This window comes from Anomaloglossus baeobatrachus, chromosome 12 (assembly GCF_048569485.1).
Source record: "Anomaloglossus baeobatrachus isolate aAnoBae1 chromosome 12, aAnoBae1.hap1, whole genome shotgun sequence".
NCBI lineage: Eukaryota > Metazoa > Chordata > Amphibia > Anura > Aromobatidae > Anomaloglossus > Anomaloglossus baeobatrachus.
In genome coordinates this window covers 3,418,880-3,437,094 of record NC_134364.1, presented here as the reverse complement: position 1 = coordinate 3,437,094, position 18,215 = coordinate 3,418,880, and the positions used below count along the sequence as shown (strand labels likewise).

The 18,215-nt window shown below is 57.6% G+C and overlaps 1 protein-coding gene across 9 annotated transcripts in view; it reads right to left on the bottom strand.

The window, feature by feature from the left end:
• ADCK1 (aarF domain containing kinase 1) overlaps positions 1 to 18,135 on the bottom strand; it is a 59,265-nt gene extending 41,130 nt beyond the window's left edge. For 6 of the 9 annotated variants that reach the window (XR_012727625.1, XM_075329502.1, XM_075329501.1 and 3 more), the window contains exons 1-4: positions 17,975 to 18,135; positions 12,189 to 12,336; positions 12,033 to 12,116; positions 11,761 to 11,964 (exon numbers count right to left, since the gene is read on the bottom strand). Coding sequence is in view for 8 of the 9 variants with exons in the window: in XM_075329502.1 (XP_075185617.1) it covers positions 11,761 to 11,964; positions 12,033 to 12,116; positions 12,189 to 12,336; positions 17,975 to 18,126 (588 nt within the window). In the remaining variant the exon portion in view is untranslated. The remainder of the gene's footprint in view (positions 1 to 11,760; positions 11,965 to 12,032; positions 12,117 to 12,188; positions 12,337 to 17,974) is intronic. The other 3 variants (XM_075329507.1, XM_075329508.1, XM_075329509.1) reach the window with 1 other exon arrangement.
• Between the last annotated feature and the right edge of the window lie 80 nt (positions 18,136 to 18,215).

The window sequence follows — 18,215 nt, the reverse complement described above, 5'->3', positions numbered from 1 at the left end:
GATGGATGACACCAGCGTGATATAGGCTGAAGGAGAAGCCCCAGTCACCAGTGATGGAGGACACCAGCGTGATAGAGGCGTGAAGGAGAAGCCACAGTCAGCAGTGATGGAGGACACCAGCGTGATATAGGCGGGAAGGAGAAGCCACAGTCACCAGTGATGGAGGACACCAGCGTGATATAGGCTGAAGGAGAAGCCACAGTCACCAGTGATGGAGGACACCAGCGTGATATAGGCGGGAAGGAGAAGCCACAGTCAGCAGTGATGGAAGACACCAGCGTGATATAGGCTGAAGGAGAAGCCACAGTCAGCAGTGATGGAAGACACCAGCGTGAAATAGGCTGAAGGAGAAGCCACAGTCAGCAGTGATGGAGGACACCAGCATGATATAGGCTGAAGGAGAAGCCACAGTCAGCAGTGATGGAAGACACCAGCGTGAAATAGGCTGAAGGAGAAGCCACAGTCAGCAGTGATGGAGGACACCAGCATGATATAGGCTGAAGGAGAAGCCACAGTCAGCAGTGATGGAGGACACCAGCATGATATATGTGCGGGAAGGAGAAGCCACAGTCAGCAGTGATGGAGGACACCAGCGTGATATAGGCTGAAGGAGAAGCCACAGTCAGCAGTGATGGATGACACCAGCTTGATATAGGCGGGAAGGAGAAGCCACAGTCAGCAGTGATGGAGGACACCAGCATGATATAGGCTGAAGGAGAAGCCACAGTCAGCAGTGATGGAGGACACCAGCGTGATATAGGCTGAAGGAGAAGCCACAGTCAGCAGTGATGGAGGACACCAGCGTGATATAGGCTGAAGGAGAAGCCACAGTCACCAGTGATGGAGGACACCAGCGTGAAATAGGCTGAAGCAGAAGCCACAGTCACCAGTGATGGAGGACACCAGCGTGATATAGGCTGAAGGAGAAGCCACAGTCACCAGTGATGGAGGACACCAGCGTAATATAGGCTGAAGGAGAAGCCACAGTCACCAGTGATGGAGGACACCAGCGTGATATAGGCTGAAAGGAGAAGCCACAGTCACCAGTGATGGAGGACACCAGCGTGATATATGTGCGGGAAGGAGAAGCCACAGTCACCAGTGATGGAGGACACCAGCGTGATATATGTGCGGGAAGGAGACGCCACAGTCAGCAGTGATGGAAGACACCAGCGTGATATAGGCGTGAAGGAGAAGCCATAGTCAGCAGTGATGGAGGACACCAGCATGATATAGGCTGAAGGAGAAGCCACAGTCAGCAGTGATGGAGGACACCAGCGTGATATAGGCTGAAGGAGAAGCCACAGTCAGCAGTGATGGAAGACACCAGCGTGAAATAGGCTGGAAGGAGAAGCCACAGTCAGCAGTGATGGAGGACACCAGCGTGATATAGGCTGAAAGAGAAGCCACAGTCAGCAGTGATGGAGGACACCAGCATGATATAGGCTGAAGGAGAAGCCACAGTCAGCAGTGATGGAGGACACCAGCATGATATAGGCTGAAGGAGCAGCCACAGTCAGCAGTGATGGAGGACACCAGCGTGATATATGTGCGGGAAGGAGAAGCCACAGTCAGCAGTGATGGATGACACCAGCGTGAAATAGGTTGGAAGGAGAAGCCACAGTCACCAGTGATGGAAGACACCAGCGTGATATATGTGCGGGAAGGAGAAGCCACAGTCAGCAGTGATGGAGGACACCAGCGTGAAATAGGTTGGAAGGAGAAGCCACAGTCACCAGTGATGGAGGACACCAGCGTGACATAGGCGGGAAGGAGAAGCCACAGTCAGCAGTGATGGAGGACACCAGCGTGAAATAGGTTGGAAGGAGAAGCCACAGTCACCAGTGATGGAGGACACCAGCGTGATATAGGCTGAAAGAGAAGCCACAGTCAGCAGTGATGGAGGACACCAGCATGATATAGGCGTGAAGGAGAAGCCACAGTCAGCAGTGATGGAGGACACCAGCGTGATATAGGCTGAAAGAGAAGCCACAGTCAGCAGTGATGGAGGACACCAGCATGATATAGGCTGAAGGAGAAGCCACAGTCAGCAGCGATGGAGGACACCAGCATGATATAGGCTGAAGGAGAAGCCACAGTCAGCAGTGATGGAGGACACCAGCGTGATATAGGCGGGAAGGAGAAGCCACAGTCAGCAATGATGGAGGACACCAGCGTGATATAGGCGGGAAGGAGCAGCCACAGTCAGCAGTGATGGAGGACACCAGCGTGATATATGTGCGGGAAGGAGAAGCCACAGTCAGCAGTGATGGAGGACACCAGCATGATATAGGCTGAAGGAGAAGCCACAGTCACCAGTGATGGAGGACACCAGCATGATATAGGCGGGAAGGAGCAGCCACAGTCAGCAGTGATGGAGGACACCAGCATGATATAGGCTGAAGGAGAAGCCACAGTCAGCAGTGATGGAGGACACCAGCATGATATAGGCTGAAGGAGAAGCCACAGTCAGCAGTGATGGAGGACACCAGCGTGATATAGGCTGAAGGAGAAGCCACAGTCAGCAGTGATGGATGACACCAGCATGATATAGGCTGAAGGAGAAGCCACAGTCAGCAGTGATGGAGGACACCAGCGTGATATAGGCGGGAAGGAGAAGCCACAGTCAGCAATGATGGAGGACACCAGCGTGATATAGGCGGGAAGGAGCAGCCACAGTCAGCAGTGATGGATGACACCAGCGTGATATAGGCTGAAGGAGAAGCCACAGTCAGCAGCGATGGAGGACACCAGCATGATATAGGCTGAAGGAGAAGCCACAGTCAGCAGTGATGGAGGACACCAGCGTGATATAGGCTGAAGGAGAAGCCACAGTCAGCAGTGATGGAGGACACCAGTGTGATATAGGCGGGAAGGAGAAGCCACAGTCAGCAATGATGGAGGACACCAGCGTGATATAGGCGGGAAGGAGCAGCCACAGTCAGCAGTGATGGAGGACACCAGCGTGATATAGGCGGGAAGGAGAAGCCACAGTCAGCAATGATGGAGGACACCAGCATGATATAGGCTGGAAGGAGAAGCCACAGTCAGCAGTGATGGAGGACACCAGCGTGATATATGTGCGGGAAGGAGAAGCCACAGTCAGCAGTGATGGAGGACACCAGCATGATATAGGCGGGAAGGAGAAGCCACAGTCACCAGTGATGGAGGACACCAGCATGATATAGGCGGGAAGGAGCAGCCACAGTCAGCAGTGATGGAGGACACCAGCATGATATAGGCTGAAGGAGAAGCCACAGTCAGCAGTGATGGAGGACACCAGCATGATATAGGCTGAAGGAGAAGCCACAGTCAGCAGTGATGGATGACACCAGCGTGATATAGCCTGAAGGAGAAGCCACAGTCAGCAATGATGGAGGACACCAGCATGATATAGGCTGGAAGGAGAAGCCACAGTCAGCAGTGATGGAGAACACCAGCGTGATATAGGCTGAAGGAGAAGCCACAGTCAGCAGTGATGGATGACACCAGCGTGATATAGGCTGAAGGAGAAGCCACAGTCACCAGTGATGGAGGACACCAGCGTGATATAGGCTGAAGGAGAAGCCACAGTCACCAGTGATGGAGGACACCAGCGTGATATAGGCTGAAGGAGAAGCCACAGTCAGCAGTGATGGAGGACACCAGCGTGATATAGGCTGAAGGAGAAGCCACAGTCAGCAGTGATGGAGGACACCAGCATGATATAGGCTGAAGGAGAAGCCACAGTCACCAATGATGGAGGACACCAGCATGATATAGGCTGGAAGGAGAAGCCACAGTCAGCAGTGATGGAGGACACCAGCGTGATATAGGCTGAAGGAGAAGCCACAGTCAGCAGTGATGGATGACACCAGCGTGATATAGGCTGAAGGAGAAGCCACAGTCAGCAATGATGGAGGACACCAGCATGATATAGGCTGGAAGGAGAAGCCACAGTCAGCAGTGATGGAGGACACCAGCGTGATATAGGCTGAAGGAGAAGCCACAGTCACCAGTGATGGAGGACACCAGCGTGATATAGGCTGAAGGAGAAGCCACAGTCAGCAGTGATGGATGACACCAGCATGATATAGGCTGAAGGAGAAGCCACAGTCAGCAATGATGGAGGACACCAGCATGATATAGGCTGGAAGGAGAAGCCACAGTCAGCAGTGATGGAGGACACCAGCGTGATATAGGCTGAAGGAGAAGCCACAGTCACCAGTGATGGAGGACACCAGCGTGATATAGGCGGGAAGGAGAAGCCACAGTCAGCAGTGATGGAGGACACCAGCATGATATAGGCTGAAGGAGAAGCCACAGTCAGCAGTGATGGAGGACACCAGCATGATATATGTGCGGGAAGGAGAAGCCACAGTCAGCAGTGATGGAGGACACCAGCGTGATATAGGCTGAAGGAGAAGCCACAGTCAGCAGTGATGGATGACACCAGCTTGATATAGGCGGGAAGGAGAAGCCACAGTCAGCAGTGATGGAGGACACCAGCGTGATATAGGCTGAAGGAGAAGCCACAGTCAGCAGTGATGGAAGACACCAGCGTGAAATAGGCTGAAGGAGAAGCCACAGTCAGCAGTGATGGAGGACACCAGCGTGATATAGGCTGAAGGAGAAGCCACAGTCACCAGTGATGGAGGACACCAGCGTGATATAGGCTGAAGGAGAAGCCACAGTCACCAGTGATGGAGGACACCAGCGTGAAATAGGCTGAAGGAGAAGCCACAGTCAGCAGTGATGGAGGACACCAGCATGATATAGGCTGAAGGAGAAGCCACAGTCAGCAGTGATGGAGGACACCAGCGTGATATAGGCTGAAGGAGAAGCCACAGTCACCAGTGATGGAGGACACCAGCGTGATATAGGCTGAAGGAGAAGCCACAGTCACCAGTGATGGAGGACACCAGCGTGATATAGGCTGAAGGAGAAGCCACAGTCACCAGTGATGGAGGACACCAGCGTGAAATAGGCTGAAGGAGAAGCCACAGTCAGCAGTGATGGAGGACACCAGCATGATATAGGCTGAAGGAGAAGCCACAGTCAGCAGTGATGGAGGACACCAGCGTGATATAGGCTGAAGGAGAAGCCACAGTCAGCAGTGATGGAGGACACCAGCATGATATAGGTTGGAAGGAGAAGCCACAGTCACCAGTGATGGAGGACACCAGCGTGATATATGTGCGGGAAGGAGAAGCCACAGTCAGCAGTGATGGAGGACACCAGCGTGATATATGTGCGGGAAGGAGAAGCCACAGTCACCAGTGATGGAAGACACCAGCGTGAAATAGGCTGGAAGGAGAAGCCACAGTCAGCAGTGATGGAGGACACCAGCGTGATATAGGCTGAAGGAGAAGCCACAGTCAGCAGTGATGGAGGACACCAGCATGATATACTAACTAAAGAATGTATGTCTGGAACACCAATGGTGTGAACAGGGTGCAAGACTCAAAAATATACAACTAAACAATAGGATAAAGAGTTGCACACCAGTCACAATGTATAGGGGAATAATGAAAAGCATAACTGCTATATGAATACTAGACTGAAAAATACAATGGACTATCTGAAATAAGTGAAAAACATGAAAATGGTATCTGCATAACTGCTATGAAAAATAGAAATGAGAGATATTTAGCCATTGTATTGATCAATGCAAAGGAGCCCCAAAACCAAACGCCAAGGTAATCTCTATTTTTGGGGTCCCTAACCTATGTGTAACCTCACCTGCAGTTAAAAAACTTGCTCTGTATGGGAAGCAAGGGACCACAGTCAGCAGTGATGGAGGACACCAGCGTGATATAGGCTGAAGGAGAAGCCACAGTCACCAGTGATGGAGGACACCAGCGTGATATATGTGCGGGAAGGAGAAGCCACAGTCACCAGTGATGGAGGACACCAGCATGATATAGGCTGAAGGAGAAGCCACAGTCAGCAGTGATGGAAGACACCAGCGTGAAATAGGCTGGAAGGAGAAGCCACAGTCAGCAGTGATGGAGGACACCAGCGTGATATAGGCTGAAGGAGAAGCCACAGTCAGCAGTGATGGATGACACCAGCTTGATATAGGCGGGAAGGAGAAGCCACAGTCAGCAGTGATGGAGGACACCAGCGTGATATAGGCTGAAGGAGAAGCCACAGTCAGCAGTGATGGAGGACACCAGCATGATATAGGCTGAAGGAGAAGCCACAGTCAGCAGTGATGGATGACACCAGCTTGATATAGGCGGGAAGGAGAAGCCACAGTCAGCAGTGATGGAGGACACCAGCGTGATATAGGCGGGAAGGAGAAGCCACAGTCAGCAGTGATGGAGGACACCAGCGTGATATAGGCTGAAGGAGAAGCCACAGTCAGCAGTGATGGATGACACCAGCGTGATATAGGCGGGAAGGAGAAGCCACAGTCACCAGTGATGGAGGACACCAGCGTGATATATGTGCGGGAAGGAGAAGCCGCAGTCAGCAGTGATGGAGGACACCAGCATGATATAGGCTGAAGGAGAAGCCACAGTCACTAATGATGGAGGACACCAGCGTGATATAGGTTGGAAGGAGAAGCCACAGTCACCAATGATGGAGGACACCAGCGTGATATAGGCGGGAAGGAGAAGCCACAGTCACCAGTGATGGAGGACACCAGCGTGAAATAGGCTGGAAGGAGAAGCCACAGTCAGCAGTGATGGAGGACACCAGCATGATATAGGCTGAAGGAGAAGCCACAGTCAGCAGTGATGGATGACACCAGCTTGATATAGGCGGGAAGGAGAAGCCACAGTCAGCAGTGATGGAGGACACCAGCGTGATATAGGCTGAAGGAGAAGCCACAGTCAGCAGTGATGGATGACACCAGCTTGATATAGGCGGGAAGGAGAAGCCACAGTCAGCAGTGATGGAGGACACCAGCGTGATATAGGCGGGAAGGAGAAGCCACAGTCAGCAGTGATGGAGGACACCAGCGTGATATAGGCTGAAGGAGAAGCCACAGTCAGCAGTGATGGATGACACCAGCGTGATATAGGCGGGAAGGAGAAGCCACAGTCACCAGTGATGGAGGACACCAGCGTGATATATGTGCGGGAAGGAGAAGCCGCAGTCAGCAGTGATGGAGGACACCAGCATGATATAGGCTGAAGGAGAAGCCACAGTCACTAATGATGGAGGACACCAGCGTGATATAGGTTGGAAGGAGAAGCCACAGTCACCAATGATGGAGGACACCAGCGTGATATAGGCGGGAAGGAGAAGCCACAGTCACCAGTGATGGAGGACACCAGCGTGAAATAGGCTGGAAGGAGAAGCCACAGTCAGCAGTGATGGAGGACACCAGCATGATATACGGTAGGTGGGAAGGAGAAGCTAGAGTCAGCAGTGATGGATGACACCGGCATGATATAGGTCGGAAGGAGAAGCCACAGTCAGCAGTGATGGAGGACACCAGCGTGATATAGGTGGGAAGGAGAAGCCACAGTCGGCAGTGATGGAGGACACCAGCATGATATAGGCTGAAGGAGAAGCCACAGTCAGCAGTGATGGAGGACACCAGCGTGATATAGGCTGAAGGAGAAGCCACAGTCAGCAGTGATGGAGGACACCAGCGTGATATACGGTAGGTGGGAAGGAGAAGCCATAGTCAGCAATGATGGAGGATACCAGCGTGATATAGGCGGGAAGGAGAAGCCACAGTCAGCAGTGATGGAAGACACCAGCGTGAAATAGGCTGAAGGAGAAGCCACAGTCAGCAGTGATGGAGGACACCAGCGTGAAATAGGCTGAAGGAGAAGCCACAGTCAGCAGTGATGGAGGACACCAGCGTGATATAGGTGGGAAGGAGAAGCCACAGTCACCAGTGATGGAGGACACCAGCGTGATATAGGTGGGAAGGAGAAGCCACAGTCACCAGTGATGGAGGACACCAGCGTGATATAGGTGGGAAGGAGAAGCCACAGTCAGCAGTGATGGAGGACACCAGCATGATATAGGCGGGAAGGAGAAGCCACAGTCAGCAGTGATGGAGGACACCAGCGTGAAATAGGCGTGAAGGAGAAGCCACAGTCAGCAGTGATGGAGGACACCAGCGTGATATAGGCTGGAAGGAGAAGCCACAGTCACTAATGATGGAGGACACCAGCGTGAAATAGGCTGGAAGGAGAAGCCACAGTCACCAGTGATGGAGGACACCAGCATGATATATGTGCAGGAAGGAGAAGCCACAGTCAGCAGTGATGGAGGACACCAGCGTGATGTAGGTGGGAAGGAGAAGTCACAGTCACCAGTGATGGAGGACACCAGCATGATATAGGCTGAAGGAGAAGCCACAGTCAGCAGTGATGGAGGACACCAGCGTGAAATAGGCTGAAGGAGAAGCCACAGTCAGCAATGATGGAGGACACCAGCGTGATATAGGCTGAAGGAGAAGCCACAGTCAGCAGTGATGGAGGACACCAGCGTGAAATAGGCGTGAAGGAGAAGCCACAGTCAGCAGTGATGGAGGACATGAATATAGCACCAATTCAGAACCAGTAGGTATTAGAAAAGAATTCCAACATGTACAATTGGTATAGATGTAGCAACATGTGATATTAAAACTTAACCTTTAATTGGGTTATTTAAAATAGATATACAAACTGTGATCCAAACACCATTAAAACCTAGAGATGATGGGACCAATGTGTACTGTGTGTATCTATGGCACCATCATGTACAGAAAAGGGGAACGGGTAATGTTCACCTAAATAAACAGCACCAGAGACGTGCTGAGTTTTACAACACACAAATAACTGATGTGGTATCACTGTTTAGACAAATGCTGTGTAGGTGTAGCCTTCAAGGGTGAGTGTATGCACAAGAAGTAGCACGCCACTCCACAGACAAATTATTGTCACTCAGCGTCATAAACACCAAAACAGAAAATATGTGAATGTCCCACCATAGAGCTAAACTAGTGTAATACGCTCCAAATGGGGACAGCCAAACTCATGCACCATGACAAACAATGCCCATGAAATAATGACCTCATAATACATATACCCTGCTCAATACCAACAGCGGCAGGGGGTCAAGGACAATAGGATGTCATGTACAGTGTAATATTAGGACCACTTAAAGTGGAACCATCTCACCCAGTCCTCGTGTCGGTGAGGTGTCGTCCTTCTCCAGTGCTGCTTGGTCCAAATACCGGCACGGGGGGAGCAGTGGTTTGGTCGCTGGCCCTATCTAGGATACCGCTGACCCTTGGATAATCCACAATAACTCCCGCCCTTACAAGGGCAGTCCACAGCTGGCCCTGTTGTGGCTGACCCTAATAACCATCAAGCAGGTGACTCCCGACGCGTTTCACAACAACTGCTCATCAGGGGAGGCTTGGAACACCTGAAAATCGTGGTTTTGGCTCAAACTTGGAGCTCAAACCTATGTGGCCTGGATTTTCAGGTGTTCCAAGCCTCCCCTGATGAGCAGTTGTTGTGAAACGCGTCGGGAGTCACCTGCTTGATGGTTATTAGGGTCAGCCACAACAGGGCCAGCTGTGGACTGCCCTTGTAAGGGCGGGAGTTATTGTGGATTATCCAAGGGTCAGCGGTATCCTAGATAGGGCCAGCGACCAAACCACTGCTCCCCCCGTGCCGGTATTTGGACCAAGCAGCACTGGAGAAGGACGACACCTCACCGACACGAGGACTGGGTGAGATGGTTCCACTTTAAGTGGTCCTAATATTACACTGTACATGACATCCTATTGTCCTTGACCCCCTGCCGCTGTTGGTATTGAGCAGGGTATATGTATTATGAGGTCATTATTTCATGGGCATTGTTTGTCATGGTGCATGAGTTTGGCTGTCCCCATTTGGAGCGTATTACACTAGTTTAGCTCTATGGTGGGACATTCACATATTTTCTGTTTTGGTGTTTATGACGCTGAGTGACAGTGATGGAGGACACCAGCGTGATATAGGCGGGAAGGAGAAGCCACAGTCAGCAGAGATGGAGGACACCAGCGTGATATAGGCGGGAAGGAGAAGCCACAGTCAGCAGTGATGGAGGACACCAGCATGATATATGTGCGGGAAGGAGAAGCCACAGTCAGCAGTGATGGAGGACACCAGCGTGAAATAGGCGAGAAGGAGAAGCCACAGTCACCAGTGATGGAAGACACCAGCGTGATATAGGCTGAAGGAGAAGCCACAGTCACTAATGATGGAGGACACCAGCGTGAAATAGGCTGGAAGGAGAAGCCACAGTCACCAATGATGGAGGACACCAGCGTGAAATAGGCTGAAGGAGAAGCCACAATCACTAATGATGGAGGACACCAGGGTGGAATAGGCTGGAAGGAGAAGCCACAGTCACCAATGATGGAGGACACCAGCGTGATATAGGCTGAAAGGAGAAGCCACAGTCAGCAGTGATGGAGGACACCAGCGTGATATAGGCGAGAAGGAGAAGCCACAGCCACCAATGATGGAGGACACCAGCGTGATATAGGCTGAAAGGAGAAGCCACAGTCACCAATGATGGAGGACACCAGCGTGAAATAGGCGAGAAGGAGAAGCCACAGCCACCAATGATGGAGGACACCAGCGTGAAATAGGCGAGAAGGAGAAGCCACAGCCACCAATGATGGAGGACACCAGCGTGAAATAATGGCACTATACAAGTGAGGGAAAGAAATACATTTCCACAAATACCAGAATGCATGGCAGCCCCCAGCATGCCACTGACCGGCTCCCTTGGGGGTCACGTCGCCAACTGGCTGGTTAAGAAACTTCCCAGTCTATTCCACCCCTACCTCACCCAGGGGCCGTGTGGCTGACCCACTCCTGCTCCCCCACCCCCGTGTAGGTGACGTGGCAGGCTGACCCGCTCCTGATCCGCCCCACCTCCTGGGGTTGCATGACTGACCTGATCTCCCCACCCCCCTGGAGGAGACGTGGCTGGCTGACCCGCTCCTGCTCCCCCACCCCCCTGGAGGTGACGTGGCTGGCTGACCCACTCCTGTTCCCCCACCCCCCTGGAGGTGACGTGGCTGGCTGACCCACTCCTGCTCCCCCACCCCCCTGGAGGTGACGTGGCTGGCTGACCCACTCCTGCTCCCCCACCCCCCTGGAGGTGACGTGGCTGGCTGACCAGTTCCTGCTCCCCCACCCCCCTGGAGGTGACGTGGCTGGCTGACCAGTTCCTGCTCCCCCACCCCCCTGGAGGTGACGTAGCTGGCTGACCAGTTCCTGATCCTCCCCACCTCCTGGGGTTGCATGGCTGACCTGATCCCCCCTGGAGGTGACGTGGCTGGCTGACCCGCTCCTGCTCCCCCACCCTCCTGGAGGTGACGTGGCTGGCTGACCCACTTCTGCTCCCCCACCCCCCTGGAGGTGACGTGGCTGGCTGACCCGTTCCTACTCGTCCACGCTCCTGCTGGTCATGTGACTGACCTACAATCCTTGCCCTGAGTGGCCTGGCTGATCCATAGCACCAGTTGTTGCCCTCGCACTCACACCTCCCTAGTCACAATGGAAGTTTCCACGCGGTTCCCGTGGCCTGTGCTCATCGCTCCCTCTCTAGACAGCAATATCTGAGGCAATAAATCTCCAGTCATCTGCTTTTATGAGGCGCAGCAGAGGGGGGGGGGGGGGCGTTGTCGATGGGCCGTGACCTCGTCCTGATGCCCCCGTCAGATTTGTGGTGGCTGATTTATTACAGCTCATAATCGGATGGCGCGTGCTTGGTGGAGGGGCAGCGATATGACCAGCCGCAGCTCCCTGGCAGCCGGCATACCTTCTTTCCCATCTCCTCCTGTATGATGTGCAGCACGTCAGGCAGCGGCGTGGCCGGGGCGCGGCTGTGCAGCACGCTCAGGGTGCGGGTGTACTCCGGGGGCAGCAGGTACTCCAGGGCTCCCAGGTGTTGCCCCACCTTAATGTATGTGCCCCGGTTGGCGCAGCACAGCTCCAGCAGGCGGTGGGCAGAGCGAGCGTGCACCTGGGGAGACAGCGCACAAGGATGAGAGACGCACACAGGGGGCCCCACGGTCAGGGGCAGCGCTATACCTGGGACTTGATGGCGGGGTACTCCTCAGCATCTGGGGGAACATTGCGAAGCGTTACCAGGTAGTCACAGGTCACCACTGCTGTCTGCAATGCAGGAAGGGGGAGGGGTAAGGTCACGTCCACGACAGCCACACAAATATCCAGGTTGTCACTCACCGTCAGCACAGCTCTACCAATCCGCACCGCACCAAAGTCACTGGGATCCCAGGAGCGTGCTCCATAGAGGAGGCAGCCGGAGGTGGCGAGACTGGCGGAGAGCAGCGACACGAGCCTGAACGAGGCCTTCACCATCCCAGCCGCCCACCTGCAACACAAGAGGAGAGCGTTGAGCGCTGGGGGGGGGGGGGGGAGTGCCGAGAGCTGGGGGGAGTGCCGAGAGCTGGGGGGGAAGAGTGCCGAAAGCTGGGGGGGAAGAGTGCCGAGAGCTGGAGGAGGAGTGCCGAGATCTGGGGGGAGTGTCGAAAGCTGGAGGGGGGAGTGCCGAGAGCTGGAGGGGGGAGTGCCGAGAGCTGGGGGGGGGGGGGGGGGGAGTGCCGAGAGCTGGGGGGGGGGGGGGGGGAGTGCCGAGAGCTGGGGGGAGTGTCGAAAGCTGGAGGGGAGAGTGCCGAAAGCTGGAGGGGGGAGTGCCGAGAGCTGGGGGGGGAGGAGTGCCGAGAGCTGGGGGGAGTGTCGAAAGCTGGAGGGGAGAGTGCCGAAAGCTGGGAGGGGAGAGTGTCGAAAGCTGGGAGGGGGGAGTGCCGAGAGCTGGGGGGAGGAGTGCCGAGAGCTGGGGGGAGTGCCGAGAGCTGGGGGGGGAAGAGTGCCGAAAGCTGGGGGGGAAGAGTGCCGAGAGCTGGAGGGGGAGTGCCGAGATCTGGGGGGGGAGTGTCGAAAGCTGGAGGGGGGAGTGCCGAGAGCTGGGGGGGGGGGGGGGAGTGCCGAGAGCTGGGGGGAGTGTCGAAAGCTGGAGGGGAGAGTGCCGAGAGCTGGGGGGGAGGAGTGCCGAGAGCTGGGGGGGAGGAGTGCCGAGAGCTGGGGGGAGTGTCGAAAGCTGGAGGGGAGAGTGCCGAAAGCTGGGAGGGGGGAGTGCCGAGAGCTGGGGGGGAGGAGTGCCGAGAGCTGGGGGGGAGGAGTGCCGAGAGCTGGGGGGGAGGAGTGCCGAGAGCTGGGGGGGAGGAGTGCCGAGAGCTGGAGGGGGAGTGCCGAGAGCTGGGGGTGGGTGCCGAGAGCTGGGGGGGAGGAGTGCCGAGAGCTGGGGGGAGTGTCGAAAGCTGGGAGGGGAGAGTGCCGAAAGTTGGGAGGGGGGAGTGCCGAGAGCTGGGGGGGAGGAGTGCCGAGAGCTGGGGGGGAGGAGTGCCGAGAGCTGGGGGGGAGGAGTGCCGAGAGCTGGGGGGGAGGAGTGCCGAGAGCTGGAGGGGGAGTGCCGAGAGCTGGGTGGGGGTGCCGAAAACTGGAGGGGAAGAGTGCTGAAAGCTGGGGGGGAAGAGTGCCGAGAGCTGGAGGGGGAGTACCGAGAGCTGGAGGGGGGAGTGCCGATTGCTGGAGGGGGAAGTGCCGAGAGCTGGGGGAGATGGGAGCACCGAGCCAAGAGCTGGAGGGGGAATGCTGAGAGCTGGGGGGGGGGAGTGTCAAGAGCCGAGTGGGGGGGGGGAGTGTTGAGCTAAGATCTGGAGGGGGAGTGCCAAGAGCTGGAGGGGGGAGGGGCGAGTGCTGGAGGAGGGAGTGGCGAGAGCTGGTGGGGGAGTGGCGAGAGCTGGTGAGGGAGTGGCGAGAGCTGGTGGGGGGGGTGGCGAGAGCTGGGGGGGGAGGAGTGCCGAGAGCTGGGGGGGAAGAGTGCCGAAAGCTGGGGGGGAAGAGTGCCGAGAGCTGGAGGGGGAGTGCCGAGAGCTGGAGGGGGGAGTGCCGATTGCTGGAGGGGGAAGTGCCGAGAGCTGGGGGAGATGGGAGTACCGAGCCGAGAGCTGGAGGGGGAATGCTGAGAGCTGGGGGTGGAGTGTCAAGAGCCGAGTGGGGGGGGGGGGGAGTGCTGAGCTAAGATCTGGAGGGGGAGTGCCAAGAGCTGGAGGGGGGAGTGGCGAGTGCTGGAGGAGGGAGTGGCGAGAGCTGGTGGGAGAGTGGCGAGAGCTGGTGAGGGAGTGGCGAGAGCTGGTGGGGGGAGTGGCGAGAGCTGGAGGAGGGAGTGGCGAGAGCTGGTGGGAGAGTGGCGAGAGCTGGTGAGGGAGTGGCGAGAGCTGGTGGGGGGAGTGGCGAGAGCTGGGGGGGGGAGTGGCGAGAGCTGGGGGGGGGAGTGGCGAGAGCTGGGGGGGGGAGTGGCGAGTGCTGGAGGAGGGAGTGGCGAGAGCTGGTGGGAGAGTGGCGAGAGCTGGTGAGGGAGTGGCGAGAGCTGGTGGGGGGAGTGGCGAGAGCTGGGGGGGGGAGTGGCGAGAGCTGGGGGGGGGAGTGGCGAGAGCTGGGGGGGAGTGGCGAGAGCTGGTGGGGGGAGTGGCGAGAGCTGGGGGGGGGAGTGGCGAGAGCTGGGGGGGGGGTGCCGAGCCGAGAGCTGGAGGGTGAGTGCTGAGAGCTAGGGGGATGCCGAGAGCTGGAGGGGGGGGGGGAGTTCCAAGAGCTGGAGGGGGGAGTGCCGAGAGCTGGGGGGGGAGTGCCGAGAGCTGGAGGGGGGAGTGCCGAGAGCTGGAGGGGGGAGTGCCGAGAGCTGGGGGGGGAGTGCCGAGAGCTGGGGGGGAGTGCCGAGAGCTGGGGAGGGAGTGCCGAGAGCTGGGGGGGGAGTGCCGAGAGCTGGGGGGGGGGGAGTGCCGAGAGCTGGGGAGCAGTGCCGAAAGCTGGAGGGGGGAGTGCCGAAAGCTGGAGGGGGGAGTGCCGAAAGCTGGGGGGGGAGTGTTGAGAGCTGGGGGGAGGGGTGCCAAAAGCTGGAGGGGGGGTGCCGAGAGCGGGGGGGGGTGGGAGTGCCGAGAGCGGGGGGGGGGGGGGAGTGCCGAGAGCTGGGGGGGGAGTGCCGAGAGCTGGGGGGGGAGTGCCTATTGCTGGAGGTGGAAGTGCCGAGAGCTGGGGGGGGAAGGGGGGGGGAGTGCCGAGCCGAGAGCTGGAGGGGGAATGCTGAGAGCTGGGGGGAGTGCCAAGAGCTGGGGGGGAGTGCCGAGAGCTGGGGGGGGATTGCCGAGAGCTGGAGGGGGAAGTGCTGAGAGCTGGGGGGGGAGTGCCGAGAGCTGGGCGGAGTGCCGAAAGCTGGAGGGGAGAGTGCTGAAAGCTGGAGGGGGAAGGGGGGGAGTGCCGAGAGCCGGGGGTAGTGTCGAAAGCTAGAGGGGGAGTGCCGAAAGCTGGAGGGGGGAGTGCCGAAAGCTAGAGGGGGAGTGCCGAAAGCTAGAGGGGGAGTGCCGAAAGCTAGAGAGGGAGTGCCGAAAGCTAGAGGGGGAGTGCCGAAAGCTAGAGGGGGAGTGCCGAAAGCTAGAGGGGGGAGTGCCGAAAGCTGGGGGGGAGTGTTGAGAGCTGGGGGGAGGGGTGCCAAAAGCTGGAGGGGGAGTGCCGAGAGCTGGATGGGGGGGGGGTGCCGAGAGCTGGAGGGGGAAGTGCCGAGAGCTGGGGGGGGGGGGGAAGAGTGCCGAGAGCTGGGGCGGGGGGGGAGTGCCGAGAGCTAGCTGGGGAGTGATGCGCGCTGGCGGGGGAGTGCTGAGAAACTGATGAGCGCTGGCGGGGGAGGATGGTGCTGAGAGCTGGCGAGGGATACCTGAGAGCTAGTGGGGGATGGCTGAGCAATGTCAGATAGATGCTGAGCACTGGTGGGGGAGTGCCGAGCGCAGGCGGGGGAATACTTAATGCTGGCGGAGGAGGTGCCGAGCGCTGGAGTGGAAGGGCTGAGTGATGTCAGAGGACTGCAGAGTGCTAGTGGGGGAGGGCTGAGCGATGTCAGCGAAGTTCTGAGTGCTGGCGGGGGGAGAACTGTTGTGATCCGGTAACCGTGGAAGATTACAAAAAAAATCCCATTAGTAGAAAAACACCAAGAACGCCAAGAGTAGTTGGAACCTGAGCTTACCGCAATCCCCTGACTATCAGACCACACTAGAAGTAGCCGTGGAGCGTTCCTAAACACCTAGACGCCTCGTCACAGTTGGAGAAACTAGCTACACCTCACAGATTGAAATGAGGAAATCTATCTTGCCTCAGACACACAGAAAGGAAAAATAGATTTAGCAAAGGCGAGGCCCAACTAACTAGACACAAAGGAAAGGAAAGGAAACTGGTTGTGGTCAGTACAACACCCTGCAGAAAAATACCAAACTCCTGATAGTAAAAATGGCCCTGGAGGTCGAAAGACCTCACCCCCACTATATCAGGTACTCCTGTAAATAATGGAAGAACAAAATACCAAAAAGAACACAAAAGTGCAAATAATCAAGTTCAACAGGGAGAATGTCCCTTTTCCTGCAGAAGAGTCAGCACAGAGGAACCCATGCTCACCAAACTAGAAAAGCAAATCTTCACCTGCAAGAAAACAGATAAAAAAACAAAACCAAGAAAAACAAACACCCTAAGGTGTAAACCAGGAAGCAAGTAAAAAGCTTACAAACCTATCTGCAGAAGTCTTGCACAGTAAGACAGGGAAGGACAGAACACCAAGCCAGGAACAGAGACTGAGGAATATACAATTATAACCGGCGTCAGCCGGGCTGAAAGTGCTGTCCTATATACACCAGGCTTGTCTGCAATACGACTTCCCCAATTCCCAATTAACACCGACACCTGTCTGAGTCACAGGCTCAGACTCAGCTTCACTACCATTCCTGGCCACCAGAGAAAGCTCCAGAACAGCACACACACACAGACGACATTCACAACAGAGAGCTGTGCGCTGGCCGGGGCAGAACTGAACACTGGCTGGGGGGCTGGGGAGTGCTGAGCGTTGGTGGGGGGAGCGCTGGCGGTGGGTTGGTTGAGTGCTGGCAGGGAGAGTGGTGATCGCTGGCAGTGGGAGGGCTGAGCGATGCACGGAAGGGGCTTAGAGATAGCGGGGGGAGAGCTGAGAGCTGGCGGTGGGTAGGTTGGGCGCTGGCGGGAAGAGTGGTGAGTGCTGGCAGTGGAAGGGCTGAGAGCTGGCGGGAGGAAGGGCTGAGAGCTGGCAGGGGGGAGGGCTGAGCGCTGGCGTGGGGGGAGGGCTGAGCGCTGGTGGGGGGGAGGGCTGAGCGCTGGCGGGGGGGAGGGCTGAGCGCTGGCAGGGGAAGGGCTGAGCGCTGGCGGGGGGGGGGGCTGAGCGCTGGCGGGGGGAGGGCTGAGCGCTGGCGGGGGGAGGGCTGAGCGCAGGCGGGGGAGGGCTGAGCGCAGGCTGGGGGGGCTGATCGCTGGCGGGGGGAGGGCTGAGTGCTGGCGGGGGAGGGCTGAGCGCTGGCGGGGGGGGGGGGGGGCTGATCGCTGGCTGGGGAAGGCTGATCGCTGGCTGGGGGGGGGCTGATCGCTGGCAGGGGGGAGGGCTGAGCGCTGGCGGGGGGAGGGCTGAGCGCTGGCGGGGGGAGGGCTGAGCGCAGGCGGGGGAGGGCTGAGCGCAGGCTGGGGGGGCTGATCGCTGGCGGGGGGGAGGGCTGAGTGCTGGCGGGGGGGGGGGGGCTGATCGCTGGCTGGGGAAGGCTGATCGCTGGCTGGGGGGGGCTGATCGCTGGCAGGGGGGAGGGCTGAGCGCTGGCGGGGGGAGGGCTGAGCGCAGGCGGGGGAGGGCTGAGCGCAGGCTGGGGGGGCTGATCGCTGGCGGGGGAGGGCTGAGCGCTGGCGGGGGGGGGGGGGGGGGGGGCTGATCGCTGGCTGGGGAAGGCTGATCGCTGGCTGGGGGGGGGCTGATCGCTGGCAGGGGGGAGGGCTGAGCGCTGGCGGGGGGGGGGGGGGAGGCTGATCGCTGGCAGCTCCGCAGGGGAAAGATGCCACCAGAAATCAGACAAGACAGGAGGAGGGTCACGTGTCGGGGGTCCCCACTCTGCCCGCACCTGACGCCCCCTCTGGCTTCGGTGCTGTGTTCTCCGCCTGACAATCTCCCTAACAGCACTTGGCACAATCCAGAAGGCGCAGTGGACGCCGGGACTTGTAGTTCCCCGTCCGAGGCGCTGGGAGCAGAGAGCAGGAGGCTGGGAGAAACCATCCGCGTACACGAGGAGGGGAGGAGTTTAGAGGTGACGGGCTTCGACATCATGGCGGCTGCGCGCGGACATTCCTCCAGTGCTGTGCACG